Raw genomic sequence first — 19,424 nt, forward strand, 5'->3', positions numbered from 1 at the left:
CTTTGTCTTTTACATTCTCCTTTGCCCAATAAAAATCTGAAACATGTAAAAGTGCTTTGTTAAACACACTCAGATTCAAACCAAGAAATGCAACAGAGACTTTGAGACTGTAATGGATAAAAAGCAAAAGATCTCAAGTATTGTGTTCTTGTGCAGAAATTTTATAATATTATAAAAATGAAACCACAAAGGCAGCTTAAGGTTCAAAAGAAAAGCACATGCATTTAAACCATGCTGACAATGTGGCTTAGCAAAGTGAAAATAAAGAAGCATCAACACTACATAGTTAGATAATTTCAAATAATAAGTTATCTCAATGATATATCCAGACATCATTTTAGTTCCTACTGCTCTTATGGCTATATTCTGATGATTCCTTTTCTCATTTCACCAGCCTAAAGCACAGCTTAAGGCCTGTTTTTAGCTTCAGGTTTGTCCATTATATTCAGCACGTCATCAAGGATAGATGGACCTAGATCCAGTTCCAGGGAAAGAAGTGACCCTGTGATCTGGGTAAGAGAATCCTGAGACATGCTTTTGCTTTGGGAAAGCTCAAAGTCATAGTCACTGATGCGGCCCTCATCCACCCCACTGTCCCTGTCCATGCTGTCTCTGGTGAACATTGGGAACACAAATCCAAGGGTGATGTCATTGTCAAAGTGTCCAGAACTGTTGCAGTTTCTGTTTTTATTTAGATGCCCACTGTTGTTAAAGACCTTGCTCTGAAAACCTCTTTCAATCCCAAAGGTGTCAGAACTGTTGCTGCTTCCACTGACTTTGTAGATGTTGGTTTGGTCATTGGTGTAGTAGTACAAGGTTGGGTCAACCTCACTTCTGTTGGCTTTGCATACTGCTTTTTGTTTATCTCTGTTCTCCACCAGATGTTGAAGAACATCAGGTTTGGGATACATTTCATTAAATGAAGTGGAGGTCTCACCGCTGAAGACGTCAATGGAGCGCAGCAGGGGATCCATCTCAGCTTTTATTGAAGATGGAGGTTCCTCAATTCCCCCCAGAGGCTCTGGTGGTATGGAGAAAGCTGTGGGAGATGTCAGTGGAAGTGTGAGCGCTTGGCAGCCTCCAATAGTGGGGAGTGAGATTGCATTCTTGAGGACTGGGGAGGGAGTCTCTGCAAAGCCAGCATTCCCGGTGCTGTTTGCTCGCATAAGTTCACTCTGAATGCTGTATTGACGATCCCCCTTTCCGTGGATCAGCTCATACTTCCCTTGAAGGAAGGACATATCTCCAAAGGTGTCTTCACCCCCGCCCTTGCCAATGTGAACCGTGTGGCGAAAGTCCCCGAGGGGAGGGCTGATCATGTCGGGGGACAAAATGTCTCTCAGGCGACTTTTTTTCCCCTTTTTGCTGTTGGTAGGCTTTAGGTAAATGGGGGCTTTAGTTGGCATTGGTGCTTCTTTGGAGGAGCTCTCAGACATGCAGAGTAGAAGTGTTAAATATGTAGCACTCCAACAGGGACAGCTGAAGTTACATTCTTAAGGCAAGAATTTTCCTAGAATACTCCAAAAACATCGACAGCATTGGTCAGGGGCAGATTCTCCATGCAAAATGTGGGAATTTTGGGGACGCGGGAAGATCAGAGGACACTTTCCTGCAATCATAGAAAAGTGAGACACATCAACATTACTTTATTGACCGTAGACTAGAAAAAAACAAGTTTAAGAACTGTCACAGATATTTTTTCATTAAATCCAGCCACTGCTTGGGTTCCAATGATTAACTCTGAATAAAATTAAAATGTATATCTTCATGTGTTAAACTGAAAAAAAAAAATGAAAGGACATAAGAATGAGATTTAGTTCCAATACTTTTTGCTGCCTAGTCACATTTCCACACTTGAGCCTCTTCTTGCTTCCACAATTCTGGGTGTGCTAATGTGGAACAGCTGGACTGCAAAATTGGAGAAAAGATCTGAGAGAGGGCTGTAATTGGATCAGCCCGTTTTAGCAGTGAGCTACTGCTCAGACATGCAAGGAGATAAAAAAAGATGGAGTTGGGGGCAAAGGGCAGGGAAGAAGTGGACAGGGTTTTTAGGAATTGTGTGAAATATGCAGAAAAAGGATATCATAAAGCAAGTGGATTTGAAAAAAGGAGTAGGGGCAGATTGTTGATTGAATTTCCAAAATAAAAAAAGAAAGCGCTCCAAAATAAAAAAAGAAAGCGCTGTCATGTACTTTAGCATGCAAAGAGGGTTTTTTTTAATTAGTCAAAAGTTTCAAATGTGATTTTTAAAAGTATCATTCTGTTTAAGTTGCTTTTCCACCACAGATCCTCCAAGAGTGTAACCACACAAAAATAAATGAGACCGCTCAAATGACTGGGCAACTGACAGGAAAGGAAGCCTGCTGCGATGGGGTGGGAGTGAGCAGCAGTGAGACGGCAGTGTGTCCATTTATAGGCTTATGAGAGGTATGTCAGTAATGACGGTCTGATAAAGTGCTCAGGCAGTCAAGTCCACTCCGCCTTAAATAAGAACCTTCTCACATAGAAAACATCCACATTCTTGCTGCAACCAAACCGTGCAGACACATCAGCCTTATTGCACACTTTTAGGAGGCTGTGTTTACTCAGAAGACTCATTAGTGAAGAGACACACTTCCTGGATCGCCCAACAGTAATGCCAAGAGCTTCTTGTCCTTCCAACCTCTTTGATTAGCTGATAAATGTCTTCTTCAATGCAGCTGCATTGAAGCAAAAAAAAAAAAAACAACTAATTGTGTTGGATAGTAGCTATGCCTTCCAAGAGTCTTTTAGACACTGAGATGTCTGAGATGGCAGCTTTGCCTGTGTCCTACCCCACAGGAGGGCATCAGGGTGCCCGTCTGTACTAGCAGGGTGGTCTATAGCAGCTAACAGACTCCTCCACACTGTGGACACAAAGTAAAATGATTAAATAACAAACACACATAGAGCCAGCTCAGAATTAAATGAAAATTAATTTTCCTCTCAATGAAATGTCTTCATAACCAAACTTCATCTGAGCGGACCATCCTCATTCTGTTAACAAAGACAAGTTTTTAAGTTTCAGTCCAAAAACACCTCTTCCATTTATTAAAGGAAGTGAAACCTTGTTTTTCTTATTGGATCTTACTGGTCAAACTGCTTTGATTTGCTCCCTGAGGTCATGTACTCTCCAAGTAAGACTGTTTAATTTAGTGTTGGTTTGACCTCAGAGCTTCTGTTTATGGAGTCTATGGTGCTGCCCTGTGCATTACTACCACTGTTGTTATTCATGACATCACTTTAGTGAAAACCGGATAATTCTGCTTTATTTTACTTTGATTTATAAATTTAATGTGTTCTTTCAGATGAACTTCCCATTTTTAGTGAGAAAAAATAATTACTACATTTTAGGAGAAGCTGCTGAACTGCTGTGCAACCTGAGACAAATTAAATGTAGATTGAAATAGTGTGCCCCCCTAAAAAAGCGATCCTCCCTATCATTTCTTTCCGCACTTTGGTTTGTCTGCTTCCAATGACTGAAAGAATGACTGAGCAAAATAAAGAGGAATACTGGAATCTTCAATCAAAGAGGGAACAAATCTCAAACTTCTTAATTTAACTACTGACTAACATTTCACTCCCTTTATATACACTGTATATCTTTTGAGTTCAGCATTACTTTTTTCTCCCGGAGTCCTCCGTCTTCCTGTCCTTGTAAGCAGAAGCTCTCCCCAGAAAGAAAATGGGCCTGAAGAGGAGCTGAAACAAGCAACAGGTGGAACAGACTGTAGGTTCAGACAGCACAGCTCATTTATTTCTATAATAACTTTGGCTTAAGCTCTTACTGTAGCATCAACAGATTCATTGCTTAGCCAGCAAAACCCTTCTCTGTAATTAGATGATAAATGTTTGAAAACAGCTGTTCGTCTAACTTGGGTTTGGGTTCAGACATCTCACTGGTCGGGCAGTTAGATTTAAATAGTAAGCATGGCTGGAATTTCCAAAGCTGAGATTTGTTGGTCTTTAACACCTCTGCTGGGTTAATGATTCAGGACACATTGAGTAAAATAGTATTGAAAGTATTACTAATTATCAACCTTGTCATTCATACTTTTTTTTTGGCCAGAGGTAATAAATCAGTCCAAACATCACTGTATCTGAAAATGGGACCCCGTAGCATGCAGTCACAAGTTTCAACAAGTGTTCAAAATCTAGATGCTGTACTCCAGCTTGTTTTTGAAGCTCATGTATGCTTCTTGAATTTTTGAATTAAAGGGAGGTGTATGCTGAGAGGTGGTGTCAGCACTACAAAAGCATGCCTATTATTATTATTATTATTTTTTTTTTTTTTCCTACTTACTGTAGGAGCTCACAGGGTGTCACTGGGTCAGCAGCAGCTAATGGTCCAGATATAAAGTGGCCATCGGTCTATTTAAACACAGGCTTTGCCTCACGAGTTGAGGACGATTTGAGCATTGGGTCAGTAGAAGAGAGGGAAGGGAAAGTTTTGGTACAGGGATAAATAAACAAGGACTTGAGATCTGGTTATTAATCTGATAGCTGATGATCGGTCTGGGTAATTCTGGGTACCTGAAAGTCCCTGGTGGCATCATCGTGCCACTGTATTCTGAGGAGTAGTGTAATCCTACTGTAGCCTAAATAAATACTATAGTTTGATGATGGCTTACAGTTTGAACCCAGCTGCTGCCCAGCAGAGCAGCTGGTCAAAGCTCCAAATACATGACTTCCATTTAGAAAAAAAAAAAAAAGAAGTCGTAGAACCAAGAATAACCCTCCCATGATGATATTGCTGGGGTGACGTTTTGCATGAGTGCTGCTTATTAAAGTTCTGCTTTTATTTTTTTTGTGGTCAATGCCAGCTTGAAATGACCGTTAGATGTTTTACGATACTATTCTCCATCTCTTTGTGGACATTTTTCCTGCCTTTACATAACAGAAAGACCTTTATGTTTAAAACCAACATTAAAAGCTAATTCACATTCCACAGAGGGTAATGGTAGCCTTACAGAAACCATAGAGCTGCTACATAAAACAAACCTCAATTATAGGCAAAGGGCTTACTTTTGAGGGGCTAGTGGCAGCCTAAGGACACAAGAAAATAACAGGTTGTAGGATTTGCTCCTTCTATCTTTCTCTCTACTCCCATGCCACCCATAAGCACTGTCAGCTCTTGCCAGAGTTGTCTTTGACAGATTTAAGCAGGGAACTCAACTAAAGCTGAAAGCTTTTCTTCCCCATCTGACAAAAAATATTTTAAATATTTTCCTTCTGAGAGGTAAACCTGTTAGGCATTCACAGAAACGTGTTTTAGGCGTAGACGTAGTAAAAATGTATTTGGTTTTGCGCTACATGTTTGATATCTTAAAACAGAAGTGTCAAACTCAATCCTACAAGGGGCCAAAATTCAAAACACGTCTTAGGTCGCGGGCTGAACAGGATAAACATTTATTGAACACTCTAAAACTACATTTTTAAAACTTTAAAACTGTAACTTTTTAAATAATTATGAACTAGATATATAGCATTACCTGTGATAATGCTAGTGTGAATGCTGTAAACTGAATGTGGCCGCTGAAGAAGCTGAAGTTGATAGCCAGCTAAAATATTAGCTAAATGTCAAATTAGAAAAAAAACTTAGGTTAGCAAAAATTGCTAGCATGTAGCTGAAAAAATTGCTAAACTTAAAAATAGTCAAACAAACTGAATAATAGCCTAAATTAGCCAAAACAGCTAGCGTGAAATATTAGCTAATCTCCAAAATAGTCCAAAAGGCTGCAGAATGCCAATTTTTAAAACTTTAAACTAACTTTTTAACATAATTATGAATAATAAAAATACAGGAATATTATTCCAGAATAAATCAACTTAAACCTTAAATAACTTTGAATATTTTACTCTCCATAAAAATATATTTTGTTAAAATTATACAAGTTAGAAATGAGCTCAAGATAACATCTTGTCATTAATAACAACAAAATAAAATGATCTGGAGGGCCGGATAGAATCACTCGGAGGGCCGGATCCGGCCCCCGGGCCTTGACTTTGACACACGTGTCTTAAAATAATCTCTGTGCAAGCTTAACTTACTGTGCATGTTCCCATGAGTCACTGCCTCTTACACACATATCTTATCATACACGCATGACAGCAAGAAATCTCCAGTATTTCATTCTGGCTGCATTATGTTCAGACCAAACACTCACCTCAGAGGATCTGAAGGGTTTTGCTTTTGCCACTCTCCTGACTTGTTCTTTGGGGCTGCACTTCTGTCAACTGCGATGTCTGTCGGACAGCTGTTTCTGAATGGCTCTCTGACTTCTTTTTCCCCTCTACAACAGCTCGAGTCTCCGCCTTCTTTAGCACTCCCCTCTGACTTCCTCCTCCTCTGTCTCTCTGCTTGCCTTTCTTGCAGTACTTGTTTCTGTGTGCATGTCTTTCCTTGCTCCTGATCAGAGATCAGATTCTTTGAAAGTGGCTCCTTGGTGCTTGGCAATCGTCAGTGTGAGTGATCACAAGCCCCCCAAAATGATCTCTGCTGGTGGAAGCAGATTTCTTGTGGGCTGTCAGGCTGTCTGGAGACTAAAAAGTGCTTTCTGGTGTCTGAATGCCAACAGCTGATAGGACCTTTTCTGCATCTACTGCCAAGCCACGTCTTGTGGCTGTTTTGAGTCTGTCTATTCTAAACTGTCAATCACAAACATGCCCTAATTATTTTCGTTGACCAGTGCATAGACGGTTTTGATCATTAAAATGCTTTGGTGAGGAACTGTAGTCTAACAGAGATCAAAAGGGTTACTACTGCAGAGTACTACAGTACTGCAGCAAATGACAGCACACGCAGAGCTGAAGCACATGTAGCCTCCACTTCTGCTTCTCTGCATTGATTGTTAATGAGAAATGAGGCACAGCGAGGTTCGAGAGGTTAATGTCAGGATTCGGATGTGGACACAAACGCAGAGGCAGGTGTTGAAGAAGGATTACGTTTTATTCCTTTTCTTTCCTTTTGATTATTTTTTAAGGAGCTGGAAGGCTCGTAGCACTTGAGATAGTACACAGGACAATCCGGCAACAAGTGGAAGTGAACACAAGCTTTTAAACTGAAACAATAGGCTCCGTGCTTCTTGGATGACTTTTTCTTTAAAACTTGTGTTCCACTTTTAAAGGAATCTTGAAGCAGCTTCTGCTCCAAACATTAGCAAGAAGTATTGCAAGATCTAATGAACAGGAGAAAATGATGTTAATATGATGTGAATGACTTGTATGATTTTTTTTAATGATATTTAGAGTTTATACCAGAGGTGGGACCAAGTCATCATTTTGCAAGTCCGAGTCAAGTCCCAAGTCTTTGTCCTCAAGTCCGAGTCAAGTCCCAAGTCAAAAGCACTCAAGTCCCAAGTCGAGTCACAAGTCATGACCAACAAGTCTCAAGTCGAGTCACAAGTCCTACTATTAATGTTTCAAGTCATTTCAAGTCATTTATAAAACAATGTAATATTAATTACACAGATCATGTTTGCTTTCATGAACTGTATTTTGCAAGAATTTTAGCTAAATTTCCACTGAGTTGATGCATCTCCACTTCAAAAATCCAAAATAGTTTATCTATGACAAAAACGCAGTTTACCACATTTGAAATGTGGTAAGATGGACACAGCAGGGAACCAGGGTACTCTGGATATTAAAGGGGTTATACCATGATTTTCTTAAGCCTTTCAGAGTGGACTATATCCATATATATGATCAGAGATCACATTTGGAACACTAAAAAACACATTTATGAAATACTACCAGCTATTTTCTTCAGTTTTTGTCCTACCCGGAAGTAAAACAATTAAATTCCTGAGGCTCAGCCTGCTGCTGTGTGTGGCTGCTGCCCATTTGATTTCATTCTAGAGCCAGCGGAGTGTATTCGCTTTTTCCTTCAAAAATAAATATCAATTTTTTTTCAAAGATGGATGCACATACCATATATCTGCCCTTAGTAGGCCCAGCCACCGCTACACTACTTCACAACAAAAATACACTTGACGACTGTGCCCAATGGGGGGTCTTAAAGGAGCCCCGCATCTAAAGTAACAAACTGTTTGAGCTGGAATTTATTGAAGACAGGACACAACTGGAAGATATACGATATTCTGCATCTAAAATGAACTTGTTTTTTGCTGATCATCATTAGCTCTGTGGAGAAATTGGGTGTTGGTGTTAGACTGGGGGCGGAGCTATCAGAGCAGACTCTTCCTGGAGGGGGCGGTCTCACTCTGTGACATCCAATCATGAGGCTCGTTTTCGTGGGTATGGGAGGGGCTGCTGCTAACAGCGCAGTTTGTAGAGCATTAATGATAATCAGATATGCATGAGTGAATCAAAATACCACTTTGGAGTTCTTTATGTGAGGAATGAACACTAAAATACACATAAAAGCTCAAAAAGTTGTTTTTTCATGGTATGGTCCCTTTAAATCCACTCACTACAGACCAGTGATGTGCACTTAAGCCTGTGGGTGATGAGGTACTGACTCTTTTAGTCTAAATTAATAAACTTATGTTTCTGTTTCATATCAGCATGTTTTTTTATAAACAGAGCAGATAAAAGAAGAAGAACTGAGGAAGAATGTAAAATGCAGAGTGGTTAAGTTTGACTCCAAAAAACAAAACAAAATATATGAATAGTATATTTAGGTTTATGTTTAACATTTCTGTTGTGAAATAATTTTTTGTTGTTTGAAAAACTATTTTTTTTGTATTCAGTACAAAATTTCTGTCAACTTGCTGTCAAAATATCTCACATTAAGTTAACAGGAGTTAAGTTAATTCTGTATTAAAGACAGAAAAGTAGGATTCAAAACAAAAATGCTAAATGTAAAACTAAATGTGGTGTATGCATGTATATATATATATATATATATATATATATATATATATATATATATATATATTGGTACATATATTTTGAAAGTGACTTTTAACGAGAAATTTTATGTATAAATATATTGCAAAGTTATGCACAAAATACTACTTTGTTCACGCTGTACTTGAACAGGAAATACTCTGAATACAGAGATTATGAGTATATTCATGATTAAATTCATTAGAATCAAATAACTTGTATTCATGGTGGACCAATCTTTTTTTTTATATAGCAGGTGAAACACTAAAATAAAGACATGCAAACTAAAAACTCTTTAAGCAGTACATGTAAATATTTTGTTAATGAAAAAAGGAAGGAACAGCAAATATTCAAGAGGGAATGTGACCCCCAGAGAAAGAGGAAGCTTTTTTCTCTGAAACACACCACAAAGCATACAGCAGCAAAAGTGGTAAACCGAAAAAAAAAGGGAAAGAAAACACCCTCATGCAGCATCTCTGTGAATTGTATAATACGTTTGGTGGATTTCTATCAGAAAACAACCTAGCTCGGGTCACAGCAGCCCCGCTGTCCCGCTATGATCCCAGATAAGGATCTGAGTGGTGGAAATGTCAAAATCACCTGTTGTCACTCTGTGATTATACTGAGCTGCACGGTGTCGATGTGTACCGCTATCAGAGTTCACCTCCCATTCATTTAACAGCAGCTAGCGGTTAGCCGCTAAGCTAGCGTCAGCTTTCACTCAGAACTTACTTGATTTTGCTGCTCCTACAGTCAGATGAAGTTGGTTGTTGTTGAATCTCTTTGAGTAATCCTTATATCCACATGTTCTGCAAACTGCAAACCGTTTGTTGTGGACGATCTGTAAACTTTTATGCCAGAACTAAGAACACCGGCAGGAAATTGCGGTTTTAAAGGGGAGGCGGGGCTTTGTTTTTCTGCAATTTGATTGGTTGGGCTGTAACATCAATCAAACGTGGCTCTAATTTGATTAGATGTTGGGCCGACACACACACGTGTTGTGTACTCCTTCTGGTATCACAACTTCGAATAAAAGAACGGGAGGCCAAGTTGAACTGCACACGAGTGTTTTAATTCGCCATCTTTTCATACACTTTTTCACGTGACGCTAGCTGTTCTCTTTTTCTAGCGAGAGCCTGCTACGGCAACACATTAGGGACAAAAATCACACATTCAATATATAACATATTCCTTTCCCCTTAATGTGAACGTCACTGTAACAAAATAAACATCCTATGTACTCAGTTTCCTTTAGTAATTCTTTGAACAGAATAAACTTATGACAATGCTTTTTTTTCTTTCTTAACATGTCAAAAATAAACAAATCCTAAACTAGGAAAGGGGGGTAGACTACCTCCAACCCAGACTCAACCCTGGGAATTATTCTGTCCCAATGTAGAGGGTTAGTCACTAAACTACAAACAAAGTCTATCTGGAGGTCGTCTGTTCCGTTTGGGATAAACACACCCTCTTGGTGAGTGAGATGTAATGTCTTTCTGAAAAGCTGAATCTTCCGGGCTAGGAGCACTTTCTGAAGAAATCATCAGAGGCGGTGTGGAAATAGATGGAGTATCATCCGGAGTTTACGCTTGTGGTTCTTTTCCAGAAAGTTGTTCCTGGCCAATGTCAGTCTCTGGAACAAAAGATGTTTTAAGATGTGGGCCAATGTTTAGCTCCGAGGTATGAAGCAGCTGGTCCACATGTCGTCTCCATGTTAGATGATCTCTGGTTTCAACGGTGTATGACACAGGACCGGTTTTAGCAACTATTGTCGCTGGGATCCATTTTTCACCACTTCGGTAATTCCGAGCGAGTACTGTGTCACCATTTGCAAAACTTCGTAGCTTTGACTTGTTTCTCATCTCTCTTTGTTTTTGTTGTTGCATGTGTACAGTCTCTTTTGTCTTGTGTGGTCTTAGCAGATCAAGTCGAAGCTGTCTCTTGAAGATGGATGAGGCATGAGAAACCTTTGTGGTGGCATGAGGGGAGTTGCGGTATGACAACAGAAACGCATTTAGTCGTCGGTTTAAAGTCTGTGAACGCGGAGAGGACTTGAGAGCTTGCTTTAGCGCTTGAACAAATCTTTCAGCCAGTCCATTTGTAGCTGGGTGATATGGCGCAGATTTGATGTGCTTTATGCCATTTTCTTCCATGAATGTGTTGAATACCTCCGACACAAACTGTGGGCCATTATCACTTACAAGCTCTTGTGGCAACCCAAAACGGCTAAAGATTGTTCTTAGCTCCTCAACAGTTCTCTCTGCAGACCTGTTCTTCATCACGACTACCTCCGGCCATTTGCTATGAGCGTCGACGACCACCAGAAAACATCTGATTTTCAAAAGGGCCAGCAAAATCCACATGGATCCTTTGCCATGGTTCTTCAGGCCAATCCCATGGGTGTAATGGGGCCAGTTGTGGTTGGTTTCTTAATTTCTGACAGTCAGAGCATGACATAGCTTTCCTTTCTATATCAGCATCTAGACCAGGCCACCAGAAATAACTGCGTGTGATTTCCTTCATTCGCACCACACCACAATGTCCCGTGTGTAGTTCAGTCAACACCTTCTCCCTCAGATGTGATAGAATGATGACCCGGAAACCCCACAATAAACATCCTCCTTGTACATAAAGTTCATTCTGTCTTACCAGATAGGGCTTCAGGCTTGGTGTCATCTCTCCTCTCTTCCCACTTGTGACGATGTCTAAGACTTCAGACATGGTCGGATCAGTCCGGGTATGTTTCTTCACATGAGCTGCAGTTACAGGAGCTGAAGAAACTGTCTTGAAAAAGAGTATATCAGTTGGAGAAGACTTAGTCTGGGTCTCAGGCAAGGGAAGTCTGGAAAGTCCATCAGCATTTTGATGCTCGTCTGACTTCCTGTACTTGATCTCGTACTGATGTGCTGATAAAAGCAACGCCCACCGCTGCATTCGGCTAGCGGCCAGTGATGGTATGCCTTTGTGAGGTCCAAAAATGGTTGTCAAAGGTTTGTGGTCTGTCAACAGGATGAATTATCTCCAAAACAGATATTGATGGAATTTCTTCACTCCAAACACTATTGACAGTGCCTCTCGCTCAATCTGTGCGTAATTGCTTTCTGATTTGCTCAGAGTTCTTGATGCAAAGGCGATAGGTCTTTCCAGTGACATGGCCTGGACAGCAAAAACAACTAAATAACAGCGGGACACACACCCAGGCTTGATCAACCTGTGGTGGGCCTACCTCAGAAGAGGGTGTATTGTGATAAAAGGCCGAAACACCCTATGACGCTGAGGTACACAACTGACGATGTGTCCCGCTGTAGAAATCTGAGCGAACTCCAAACAACTCAAAACTCTGCAGTTGGAGTGGTAAATAGGGATTTTTAACAGCTAGTCCTATCAAAACACAAAAACACCTGATGGCAGAATGTGTGACACCACTGCACCCAGTCCATAAGGTGAGGCGTCACATGCCAGTTGTAATGGTAGCTTACTGTCAAAATAAACGAGCGCCTCAGACTTAGTGAGATCCAACTTAACTTGGTTAAATGCCTTTTCACAGTTTTCCGTCCACTTCCATGTGGTTGTTTTGTGAAGCAGTTCGTGCAGGGGCTTTAGCTTGTGTGCTAAGTTAGGCACAAATCTTGCGTAGTAAGTTAAAAGTCCAAGGAATGACCTCAACTGACTTACATTTTTCGGTGCTGGAGCTTCCGTGATTGCTTTCACTTTTGATGGTGCTTTGTGGAGACCTTTGCTGTCTATGACATGTCCTAAGTACTCCACAGAGGACTTGAAAAACTCACATTTGTCCTTCTGAACCTTCAAACCGTAGTTCTCTAGCCGCTGAAACACTGCATTCAGATTCTTCAAGTGCGTCGGCTCATCTGGTCCAGTGATCAGCAGGTCGTCCAGGTAACACTGAACACCTTTTAGTCCACTCAATATGTGATCCATAGCTCTTTAGAATAAAGCAGGAGCAGATGTTTTTCCAAATGGAACTCTCTTGTGTCTGTATAGTCCTTTGTGAGTGACAATGGTTAACAGTTCCTGTGACTCTGGATCCACGTGCATCTGTAGATATGCTTGTGACAAATCTATCTTACTAAACTTCTGTCCCCCTGCCAAGCCTGAGAATAAATCATCAATGAGGGGTAATGGGTACTGTTCAGTAATCAGAACTGGATTTACTGTGACCTTAAAATCACCACAAATCCGAGGTATTCCATCCTTTTTCATGATGGGCACAATCGGTGTAGCCCATTCACTGGTGCGCACAGGTTCTAGTACTCCATTTTCAACCAACCTGTCTAATGCTGCTTCAACTTTTGTTTTGATAGCATATGGAAAAGGTCTGGCCTTTAGACACTTTGGTGTACTTCCTGGTTTTACTGCTAGTTTCACCTTAATGTCTTTCATGGTGCCAAGTTTTCCATCAAAAACTTTGGGGTATTTCTTTAGGGTCTCCTGTGATGGCTCTGCTCCCCTTTCTTGGATCACAAATACTTCTTGCCAGTTTAATCTGATCTTCTTAAGCCATCTACGACCAAGCAAAGCTGACCGATCCCCTGAGACAACGTACAGTGGAAGCGTTGACGTCTGGGTTTGATATTTCACTGTCACGTTAATCATTCCTACCACTGAAACAGGGTCGCCAGTGTAGGTTCTCAGTTTAAGTTTGGTTTCGTTTAGAGCCAAATGCTTTAACTTTGTCTTGTAAACTTTTTCTGAGATCAAAGAAACACGTGTGCCCGTGTCCACCTGCATCCGCACAGGTGTGTTCTCCAACAGAACTGTGATCCAGTATCCGTCAACCTCATCATCATCCAGTGACAAAACATGCACTTCCTCTTCATCTTCACTGTCACTATCTTCCTCATGTTCATGTTCCATTTTGTGAACATGTTTCTTTATATTTTTGTGCGGTCCACTTTTCTTTTTCACGTGGTGTTGTTTGCGTGTTTGAGTATTTTTGTTTCTGCAGGCACGTTCAATGTGACCTTTCTTTCCACATTTTCTACAGTCCATGTCTCTACACCAACATTCATTGGCTAAATGTCCTGTTTTTCCACATCTATAACATGGCTGACCTTGTAACGAGTCCTTTCGGCCCTGAGTGGCAATTTTGTGCACTTGTGATGACGCACTGAGCTGCTGGGCCTCTCTAGCAGCCATTTCCATTGATGTGCTTACTTCGATCGCTTTCTCAAGTGTGTGGTTAGCTTCTGTTAGCAGTCTTTTCTGAATAGCTTCACTGCGCAGTCCACACACTAAATATCACGGAGCGTGTTGCTAAGCGAACGTCCAAATTCACAGTGTTCAGACAACTGTTTCAGCACAGCCACAAATTGTGCAACAGATTCTCCTTCTTCTTGATTTCTTTTATGAAACCGAAATCTTTCTGCGATGATCAGTGGCTTTGGTGCATAGTGATTCTTTAAAACTGCCACAATTTCTTCATATGACTTCTCTCCTGGCTTTTCAGGTTGCACAAGACTACGCAGCAGGTTGAATGTTTTTCCTCCCATGACACTCAAAAACGTTGGTACAAGAACATCTCCTTTGATCTTGTTTGCTAGAACAAAATACTCGAATCTTTCTGTGTATGAGCTCCATTGTTCCGCATTTTCCTCATATGGTCCTATATTTCCGACCAGAGCAGCCATTGTTTAATTGCTAGCTTAACAACAAAACAGCCTCTCCTTTTTCTTCGTTTTTTTTTTTTTTTTTGACTTACTTGGACCTTTATTTTCCTATGTAACTTCTCGTGGAGGGGAGATGCTTCCTTTGTCTTTTACCGCGGAACCGTGATCCGTCGAGAAAAGGTGACGTCTGTCCGCGTGTCTGCCGCGTCAGCTCGCACCCCCCCCTCGGAGCGGTGTCTTTGCGTCGTGCGGGCATTCACGGCCGGCGCTCCACCAAACAAATGGTCCACGAAAGCAAACGTAGGGCCGTACCTCGTCGCCAGTTTTGTTGTGTACTCCTTCTGGTATCACAACTTCGAATAAAAGAACGGGAGGCCAAGTTGAACTGCACACGAGTGTTTTAATTCGCCATCTTTTCATACACTTTTTCACGTGACGCTAGCTGTTCTCTTTTTCTAGCGAGAGCCTGCTACGACAACACATTAGGGACAAAAATCACACATTTAATATATAACAACACGGATGTAAACATACACAGACAGAGAGACTGTGGCGCGCGGCTTTTTCTTGATATACTTTATAATATACTTTATGATCCGTGGATTTAGGGGAAAAATAGCAAGTCTTCCCGAGTCAGAGGGCTAAAGTCCGAGTCAAGTCACGAGTCAGAGGTAGGAAAGTCCAAGTCGAGTCTAAAGTCGTCAAATTCATGACTCGAGTCTGACTCGAGTCCAAGTCATGTGACTCGAGTCCCCATCTCTGGTTTATACTAACCAGTCCTTTGACATCCAAGAACCGGGGAAAGATTTTAAGAACATCAGCAGAGATCTGAGGATCTTGAAGGAACTGACGACGATACTGGAAAGTTTCTCTCATCTTTTGGAAGACTAAATCACAGCTGGTTGTGTGTTGAAGGAGGGATATTGCTTCCATGCACTCGTCTCCTGTTCGCTGGTCATTAGAAGTACCAGATACTGTGGGCGATAAGGTGGGACCTTCTCTGAGCTGGACTTTTTTGGGGGGTGTTGAAAAGGTTCTGAATTTACGCTGGACAGTTTTTACACGCCATCCAAGAAAGCCTGTATTGCTTTGGAAGTCGTAGAAGTGTTCCTGAAAAAAGAGGAATACTTTTGTTGGAAATAAATACGCATTTGTGGTATCTCTAGGGCAATGGCATTTCTTTTTTACATATGTACACAAAAAAGAAAACCAACTTACATATCCTTTTTTAGAGTATGGGTCCTTCAAGGATAGAAACAGCGACACAATACTAAGGGCATGAAACTCCTTTGTTGCTTTTCTAATAGCTCTCCTGGAAAAGCAAAACACTGTTAAACTATTTTGATTCTTTTTAAAACAAAAAAGGGCATAAGATTCTTGAAGCTTCTTACCTTTCTTTTTCACGCATGTGAAACACAATAATGTTGACCATTAACCGTCTGTTCAAATCTATCAGTGTTCTGGTATTTTCATACTCTTTGATCACAGTGATCCCGGCAGGTTTTGAAGTAAGAATTTGCTCCACAGTCTAAAAAGAAAGAATATTTAGATGTATTAACAATCATGCAAAAGTCTATTTTTGGTCTATTGCCTGTATTTTTTTAATATGTAAATGCACTTTATAAAAAGATTATGTCAAAATCATACAAAGAAAAACAATAAAATTTTTTGCAAAGGTACTGTCCATTGGCTGATTCCCTCCAGAATCACTTGTGTCACTACTCAGGCAGCTGGAGAGTGATAACGTATCCGTGAGACTTGGGGAGCTTGGCCTTCCACATTCTTGTTCTGGCACAGTCAACACTAAAGATAAAAAGAAAAAAAAAAAAAAAAGAAAGATTTGAGACGTGGTTAATACAATCCCAAAATAAAGTCTTAATTTATTACTTGTCTAGAAAAAAGGTGAATGCTACAGAAATGTGGAGAGAAAGTAAATTCATTCTGATTTGTGCGTTAGTCAATAACTTTGGTTTTGTGTGTGCGTAAGTCTTGATTTGTAACTCAGACAATATATTTTGTGTGGGGTGTTGGGACCAATGTTCCCTCTAATTTTTTGTGCGTCTGAGCAAACACAGAAACTCACTGAGCGCTCCTTCGACCGCAGTGAGCAACAATGAGGGTTCACTCTGTATTCACGTCTATATTTCAACTGTCTGAAATCTCTTATCTTAACAAGTCATGTAGCTTATTAAAAGAATGAAACTAATAAATGTTCATCAAATTGTGTTCAATGTGAGTGATTTGCAACAATTACAATGAAAAGTAAGAAACATTCAGGAAGCGGGTCCTGCTGTCTGGGAATACATTCAAACTCCACTTTAATTGTTTAGGACTTTTCCTGCTACAAAGAATCTTGAAGTGCTTTCCATAATAAATAAAAGAAAGATACAAATAGTAGTTAAAATAGCAAACATACTGTAGCGTCCGTCAGGACGCAATGAAGAGGCGGAGGCGACCGTTTCCAACCGCGAAGCTTTTAATAAACTTGTAAACGGTTACTGTCGGCCGTAACCACGCCGAATACAACACAAACGATAAAGTGCTCTCATTGGCTCGTTCCTCATTACATTCCTTCATGCTCCCGCAACCCTTCTTATATTCTCCTGCTCCTCCGCCCACCCCCACACTCATCCAATCACACTGGAGCAACAATGCAACACAGAACACATTAACAGAGCATTTTGTCCCGAGTTAACTCGCGATTAATCGCAAATTATTATGTGGCCTTTTTTTAAGGAAAAAAATGTGTGCTTCATGGAATTTAGCAGTTCTACATTAAGTATGAAAACAGGAATGACGAAATTTATAGTTTTCATAAGAAACACTTTATTTTGTAACATTGCATGGAGATACTTTCTTAACAATAAAAGGCTGTAACATAAAATGCCTACTTTTCTTTTAATTTTATTTTAATGATCACATTTTTACTATTTCTTTTGATTGTTTCTTTTAATGTTTTATGTGAAGCACTTTGAATTGTCTCTGTACATTAAATGTGCTATACAAATAAACTTGCCTTGCCTAACAAAAGCCCAAGTCCAAGTGAAGGGCATTTTAAATTCTAAACTTCAATCAACATTCAGTAAAATAAAATAAAAAACATCAAAAAATAACATTTCCATAACACTTTCATGTTCATTTTTATGTCAGGACCAAATCTTTTCCTCCTCTGCTGAACTACAGTAATAAATGAAATAGAGATTTATCATTTCCAATTAACTTTTGTTTTTTAAAACATTAAAGACTGAGAAAAGCGGGATACATTGTGGATAGTCTGTTATTGCCGCTGCGCGGCGACGTGTCCGGAGCTCACGCCATGAATATGCCGGCAGACAGACAGCTATGCTGTGGCTGGATCACGCTTAAACCTCCAGAACATTTAAAACGTCCCCCGGTGCGCTTACTGTTCGGAACGTCGGGGGACCACAGCTCTCGGCGCCGGACGCGAGCCGGTACCACCAGACGTGGTACTGGACGCGACCCGGAGTCGGGTTAGAGTGCAGGAGCTCTCCAGGTCCTAGTGCCGGGCCGGTTCTAGCTCGCAGCTCGGTGTTTGGAGACCTGCCCGTGAACTAGTGAGAGCAGCCGGTGAGAGAGGGCGGGACGCCCGCGGGCGCGGTATGGAAAGGCACTTATGAGAAAATCCGCGATTAATGCGTCAAAAAAATTGTCGGCGTCAAGCACATGTCAGATTACTTATATGATAATTTTATTTAAAGTTTAGAATACATTTTATGTTGGCGCAGAATAGATTTGCTGTGCGCAACGGGCGTGGGAGCAGTGCGCAATTGCGCACGTGCGCAGCTTAGAGGGAACATTGGTTGGGACTGATATGTTTTTGTTTCACTTGAATTCTCTCCTCTTTTCACCTGTTCCCCTTGCCCTCTTAATTAACACAACTTCATTTGATTGTCGTTTTCTGTATTTCAGCTGCCCTTATCTGTCACTTGTTGCTAGATGGTTTTGTGTGCTATTTCGAATGCCACGAGCTTTCCTGTCTCTTTGAGTTTGGCCAAACAAAGGAAAATAAGGACATTAAATCCTCATTTTTGACCTATCACTCTGCTTCTGCGTCGGTGTCCTCGTTCGGTGCCTGACATTACCATCTGGCCAAAACATGGACACAGCAGATGCAGACATGTTACGCTCGATCCTCACCAGCCAGGAGCAGATAATCCGTCAACAGGAGGAGCAGATGCACGCTCTTCATCTGGGCTTTTTGGAAGTCTCCGACCGCCACGAACACCAGTTTGCTGCGGAAGGGGATCGGATCGATCAACTGTCGGAACGGGTCCTGCAGGTGCGCCGTCCTCCCCGCCTGTCCCGCCTTCCTTTGCTTCGACGCTGGGCGCTCCGCAGCTGACGTCATGAGCCCCCACCGTGACGTTGGCCAGACCGGAGTGGTTTTCTGGGGACTCTGGAGACTGCCGTGCGTTCATCACACAGTGTGAGCTGCATTTCGAGCTGCAGGCTGCCAAATACCCGTCAGATCGCTCCAGGGTGGCCTTCATCATCTCCCACCTCACTGGCAGAGCCGGGGCGTGGGTCACCGCGGAGTGGCAGAGGGAATCCCCCACCTGTGCTTCCCTTTCAGCTTTTCTCGAGGCCTTCACTCAGGTTTTCCAGCACACCAAGCCCGGCAGAGAAGCGGCCCAGGCTCTTATGTGGCTGAGACAGCGTAATCGGCGGGTGGCGGATTATGCCATCGAGTTCCAGACCCTCACTTCAGAGAGCAGCTGGAACCCGGAGGCGCTCACAGATGCCTTCCTGGAGGGCCTTTCAGAGGAACTGAAGGACCATCTAGCTCCCTTGGACCTCATCCTTGGAGGCCCTCATCGCCCTGACCATCTGTATTGACAACTGGCTACAGGATCGCAAGCAGGGCCGCCGGGGCGGGGTCTCACCTCTCGGGGAGGACCACAGTGACCT

The 19,424-nt window shown here is 41.5% G+C and overlaps 1 protein-coding gene across 2 annotated transcripts; it reads right to left on the reverse strand.

Moving 5' to 3' along the window:
• Positions 1 to 6: 6 nt before the first annotated feature.
• Positions 7 to 6,332, reverse strand: cdc42ep3 (CDC42 effector protein (Rho GTPase binding) 3). 2 transcript variants are annotated; one of them, XM_024275999.2, is made up of 3 exons: positions 6,186 to 6,332; positions 3,641 to 3,720; positions 7 to 1,609 (listed from the first exon to the last, which is right to left on the reverse strand). In XM_024275999.2, exon 3 carries the CDS (start codon positions 1,434 to 1,436, stop codon positions 408 to 410), a length of 1,029 nt encoding a protein of 342 aa, XP_024131767.1. In that variant the 5' UTR covers positions 1,437 to 1,609; positions 3,641 to 3,720; positions 6,186 to 6,332; the 3' UTR covers positions 7 to 407. The 2 variants fall into 2 exon arrangements, with proteins under 2 accessions (XP_024131767.1, XP_036069293.1); XM_036213400.1 differs by having other exon boundaries at positions 7 to 2,885.
• Positions 6,333 to 19,424: the final 13,092 nt, after the last annotated feature.

Source organism: Oryzias melastigma, linkage group LG9 (assembly GCF_002922805.2).
Source record: "Oryzias melastigma strain HK-1 linkage group LG9, ASM292280v2, whole genome shotgun sequence".
Lineage (NCBI taxonomy): Eukaryota > Metazoa > Chordata > Actinopteri > Beloniformes > Adrianichthyidae > Oryzias > Oryzias melastigma.